The sequence below is a fragment of the Myotis brandtii genome, unplaced genomic scaffold (genome assembly GCF_000412655.1).
Source record: "Myotis brandtii unplaced genomic scaffold, ASM41265v1 scaffold339, whole genome shotgun sequence".
Taxonomy (NCBI): domain Eukaryota; kingdom Metazoa; phylum Chordata; class Mammalia; order Chiroptera; family Vespertilionidae; genus Myotis; species Myotis brandtii.
In genome coordinates this window covers 1,601,544-1,606,970 of record NW_005363061.1, presented here as the reverse complement: position 1 = coordinate 1,606,970, position 5,427 = coordinate 1,601,544, and the positions used below count along the sequence as shown (strand labels likewise).

Genomic DNA, 5,427 nt, shown 5'->3' with positions numbered 1-5,427 from the left:
CCCGCCCGCAGCGCCCCGCGGTGGGCCACACTCTCATTTCCCTCTTCATTAGTTTGCCAAGCGCAGGACCCATTCCATTTACTTCAATGCGGCCCCCGGGGCTGCCGTGACACTGTGCAGAGCTGCTGGGTTGCCAGCCGATCTGGCTTAATTACAAAGGTCTCGGGAGGCCGGGGAAGGCTCTGCAGGGGAGAGCTGGGGAGAAGGCAGCCGACCCCTGGCCTGGGGTCCAGCCTTGTGGCCTTTGCCCGGCTCAGGCCTGCGGGAGGCCAGCATTTCTGGGGGAGGCCCCACAGGGAACAGGAGCTGTGGGTGCTGGTGCCAGTGGGGCGGCACCCAGGGGGCCTGTCACCGAACCTGGGCACTGTCCCCCAGTGGCTTGCTGGAACCGGCTGGCAGGAGCAATTTTCTCACGCAGGAATTTTGCAAGGCTGTTGTTAGAAACAGCTGGGAGCTTGAAATGGGCCTTGGAGGAAGTGTTTACACCATGGAAGTTGGCGGATGCTACCGTCAGGGTTGTTCTTCAGAGGCCCGTTTGCCAGGATAATACTGGTCCCTGTGTTCTCAGTGGTCCCCTCCAGGGCAACACAGCAGCGGGGGCCGCTCTGTGCTCTGGGTTCAATCTCTCCCTCTACCTGTTGGGCTCCAGCCTCAGGCCAGGCCAGGGTCCCTGCCCAAACCTCCGCCTCCGCCATATCCTGCCTGAGCAAGCTTTCTAGCCTCGGATGTGGTGGAGCCTCTTCTTCCTAGCGCCCCATGGGCCCCCCCTCAGGCCGGGAGAAGCTGTTCTCACCGGCAAGTCACCTGCCCCTCCATAGGGTCTGCCTCGGTTTCTCCTCTTTCCCTCATAGGGATCAGCTCCCATTAACTGAGCACCTACTACACGGCAGGCCCAGAGCCTGCGTGGTGCACTGAGTCCTCACAACCTCCTCATAGAGTGGCTGGGAGGGTGAGTTGCGTTAGGAAGCCTGGCACATAGTAGGTGCTTGCGAATTGTTTCTGAATCTTTTCTTGGAGCCTTACACCACCACTTTCAGGGTGACTTTACCCTCTGCTGCCTGGAACCTCAAAAATCAATGAAAGGAACAGTGAGGGGGAGGGAGAATTTTTAAAATGCTCTTTTTAAAGCAGCTCCGAGTGGCAGCCATTGTTCGGCAGAGCTCCGCGCGGGGGTATTTTTGCTCCCTCTTCCCCGACTCCCAGACATTGCTCAGTGGGAAGCGGCCCGCCCTGTGTTTATTTTGAGCTGCCCTGTCTGAGAGGCGCCTGCAGAGAGAGGTGGCCCAGGGCCGGAAGGAGCAGGGAGAGAAGGGGAGAAGGCAGGTGAGCACAGCCCCTCTCCTGCAGGGCTATGACCTTGAGGGGAGGCGTCCTAGGGGCCCCGCCACGCTGCGGCTGCCCACTCTGCTGGCAGGGACCTTGGTGTGGCCACCACGGAGGCAGGTGGTGAGGGGGCACAGAGCCCGGGCACTCCTGCCCTACTCCATCTGTAAAGTGGGGGGCTGCCGCCGCTCGGGTCACGGTACTCAAATGAGAGGTGAGATCACAGGTCCCCGTGGCCGTCAGGTGGCCACTGCTGCCCAAATCACGAGGGAGCATCCCCAGGTTCCTCGAGGCTGCAGAGTCCTCAGGAGGATGTTCCTTTCAGGGACCGGCCTGGGAGAGAGGTGAAGGCGTGTCAGCCGGGCTGGGGTCTCTTGTGACCCACGAGGTGGTCAGATGGTGCCGACATCTACCCTTCCCTCCCCCTACATCCTGCGGGGAGGGTGGGCCCAGACTGTCCTTAACTGAGGCTGAGTGACAAGCATGTGGGTGAGGTCAGCTTGGGCACCGGAGCCTCCATCGTCACCTGCTGTCAGGATTGGTCACATCTCTTCCCGGGGTGACCCTCATGGCTGCCCTGCCCACGAGGTGGTCAGATGGTGCCGACATCTACCCTTCCCTCCCCCTACATCCTGCGGGGAGGGTGGGCCCAGACTGTCCTTAACTGAGGCTGAGTGACAAGCATGTGGGTGAGGTCAGCTTGGGCACCGGAGCCGCCATCGTCACCTGTTGTCAGGATTGGTCACATCTCTTCCCGGGGTGACCCTCATGGCCGCCCTGGGCGGTAGGCAGAGTGGGCGTCTTATCCCCACTGGGCAGACGGGGAAACTGAGGCTCAGAGAGTGGGGATGGCTTGCCCAGGTGGCGGTGAGCAGCTGTCAGAGCTGGCGCTGGGGTTCTGAGGTTGAATTGGAGGTTCCACTAAGGGGACAGGAGGTGGGATGGGGAGACACCCACTTCTCCCGCTCTCGGCAGTCACCTGTCTAGGCCAGCGACCCCTCCGGAGCTGGGCTCCACTGTCCTGGAGTTGGAGGATGGTCGCCAAGCTGGACAACAGAAAACAGAGGGTGGGGCTGAATGGGCAGCAGGACAGGCGTACAGGGAGCCTCCTGGGCAGGGGTGACCCAGGCGGGGGATGTCCCCTGGCCCCAGCTCCCCGGGGACTGCATTCGAGGCCTCCAGCTCAGCGGGTGGGTCAAAGCAGGCTCTATTCTCCCTTCAGCAGCCCCCAAGTCACTGCCGACCCAGGTCTGGGGTGACCCTGGGAAGATGAGGATGGGGTGGCTTAGTGCCCAACAGTCCAGCTCTGTGGTGGCTTGAGGGAGGGAGGCACCACCATGGGCTGCAGTCAGGGAAGGCTTCTCAGAGTCAGTGATACTGGAGATGGGTCCTGAAGGGTGACTAGGGTCCATCAGTGAGGCAGAGGAGGGACAGGAGCAGGGACCAGAGGCACAGGCTCCACCCGAAGGGCTCAGAGTCCTCAGGAGGATGTGCACACGGGGTGGGCAGCCAGCCCAGGAGGCGGGGAGCTGTCCACCCATGGAGGGCTTTGAGGCTGGCTTTATCCCTACGGCGGTGGGGAACCATGGAAGGCTTGTAAGCAGGGCGGTGACATGCCTGCGCTGAACTGGACCCTCCAGCCAGGAAAGTGGGGCAGGTGAAGGGGTTTGGGCCCAGGGAGGAGACCTGGGTTTGAGATCCGATGCCACCACTGGCCGGCCATGGCCCTGGGCCGTCACCTCTCCTCTCTGAGCCTCAGGTTTCCTGTCTGTAAAATGGGGACACCACAGGGTAATGCTTGAGGCTGAGATGAGGTAATTCATGGACAGTGCTTAGCACCGCCTGGCGTGTGGGAACGTTAATACCAGCTGCCGTTACTATCACGGGGACGCCTGGGCCCCAGGGTTCCTGGGGGCAGTTTAGACCCCTGCCCAGCTGGTCCTTTATCTGCCTCTGCAGGAATGGCCAGAGGTGGGGCCGCCTGGTGCCTCCCACGCCTGGCACTGGCAGGGGTGAGCTGGCCCTGCCCCTGCCCCTCTCCTGCCCTCTACCCTCCTGCCTCTGGCCTAACCTGGCTTTTCTGCCCTTTGGCATCTCTTCTTCCACTGGGTGGGTCTGTACCATCTCTGCCACTTCTCCACAGCCTCTGTCTGTCTGTCTGTCTGCCCTCCTGCTCTCTCGCTGACTCCCATGGTATCATGATCCTGGTCCATTATGTGTTGATCTGTGTTTTCTGTCTTGTCTCTCCACACCCTGCCTTTGCCTCTCACTCTCCATGCCTATGTTTGTCTGTCTGTCCGTCTCTCTCTACCCATCTCTCTCATGGCTGCCCCCATTTCTCTTCACTCACCCCAATTGGTCTCACTGTGTCTACGTTCGTCTGTCGGTCTGTCTGTCTCTCCCGCTCACTGTCTCTCTCCCAGAGAAAGGCTTGCGGTAGTGATGGATGGTGCATTAGGAAAAGATTAACAGGTGTGCACTTGACTGGAGAAACAGCTGTTGCCAGGGAGTCGGGGAGCGAGCGGGTGACCTTTCCGGGAGCGAGCGGGTGACCTTTCCGGGAGCGGCGGCTCTGCCATCAATTGCGGGCGGAGCGCGTGGGAGTCGGGGAGCGAGCGGGTGACCTTTCCGGGAGCGGCGGTTCTGCCATCAATTGCGGGCGGAGCGCGCGTGCAGCGCGTGGGGCTCGGAGCGGGGCGATGTGCAATTATGGGCTGTCAGCGTCCACATTTTTCATCTCCCGCATGTCGAGTGTCGTTTGGCCTGCGGGGAAATTGGTGGCTCCGAGCAGCATCTGGGCCCCGACTTAGCCCTGATGCCGGGCCCCAGCCCTCCCCACCGAGGGGCCCCCTCGCGGGGCCCCACTCCCCTTTCGGGACCATTTTGTGAGTCAGATGTAATTACAGCGGAAGCCGGGTTTTCTCCTTTCATCTGGGCTAGAGCGGAGCTGGCAGTTTTATTCTATTTCCCAGGCACCAGGCGGGAAGCGGACGGTTGGTTTTTCTTTTTTTCCTTCTCCTTTTAACCCAAATGGAATTAGAGTCAGGCCTCTTAGGTGTCTAGTTGTCAGGTAGAGGGGCTGGGCTGGGGCGGCGGTGCTGATGGCTGGCAGCCCCGCACCCTCCCGCCCTGACTCTGACTGGTCCTTTGGCCTGGACGCCTTCTCTTGTCCCTCCACCCGCTCCTCTCAGCTCTGAGGCCTCAGCTGAGGTGTCCCTCCCTCCAGGAAGCTGCTCCTGATTCCAGGATCACCGCTCCCCAAACCACCCTCACCGCTCCTGCCTTTAGCCCCTGCTGGCTGGTTTGTTAGTTAACTTACGTGTCGGGGGGCTATGCCACCTGAACCCGCATTTCCCAGGGGCAGGAAGAACGTCCCAACTCACTCCACGGGCCACCGGGGTAGCTCACGCCAGCACCTGGGCGGCTCGCGGGCCTGTGGAATGCGTGCACTTGTGCAGGAGGGATGCGTGGATGAGGGAGTGGATGAGTCGGGTGGGGTCTGTGTGTCACAGGAGAGCCATTGGGAGTCCGACTTGGTGCAGGGCCCGGCTCGGCCACAGCCTGGCTGGGTGATGCTGAGCAAGTCCCATCACTGCTCGGAGCCTCCTCGCCTCCTCTCCTCGCCTGTGGAACGGAGCCGCCTCCGTGGCCTCCCAGGTTGCCCGCGGCATCCGTACTTGTGCTGGGTGTCCGGCCCGGCATGAGCGCGCGGTTAGGCCTGTCCCATGGTCCTTCCCTGGCCTGTGGCTCGGGCGGGAGCAGCCCGGCTCCACGGTGAGCAGAAACGGGCCTTCTCTGAACCTGCTTCCTCGTCTGCAAAACGCGCTGCCTTCCACTGTTCGCTCTGACCAGCTTCTGAGCCTCAATGTCTCCCTTTGTCAGTGGGTCTTGTACTGCCCCCCTCGATGTGCAGCTACAGCACCATTTCCAAACTTGTGGAAGGTCAGCCCGGAGGGGTCCCACCATCTCAGTGGACCCCGCAGGATCCGGGCAGCAGAACTGCAAGGTCTTCAAGGCCACGGTGTAACGGGGAGATGGAGCACCAGCGGGGACACTGACCTTCCAGGCCACGCAGCCGGGGCGGCAGGGCCAGGCCTTGCCACC

General features: G+C 61.7%; 1 protein-coding gene across 1 annotated transcript in view; it reads left to right on the top strand.

The window, feature by feature from the left end:
• The first annotated feature begins 5,023 nt into the window (after positions 1–5,023).
• CACNA1I (calcium channel, voltage-dependent, T type, alpha 1I subunit) overlaps positions 5,024–5,427 on the top strand; it is a 35,876-nt gene continuing 35,472 nt past the window's right edge. The window contains exons 1-2 of the mRNA XM_014543828.1: positions 5,024–5,097; positions 5,206–5,344. Of these exons, the coding sequence (XP_014399314.1) occupies positions 5,024–5,097; positions 5,206–5,344 (213 nt within the window). The remainder of the gene's footprint in view (positions 5,098–5,205; positions 5,345–5,427) is intronic.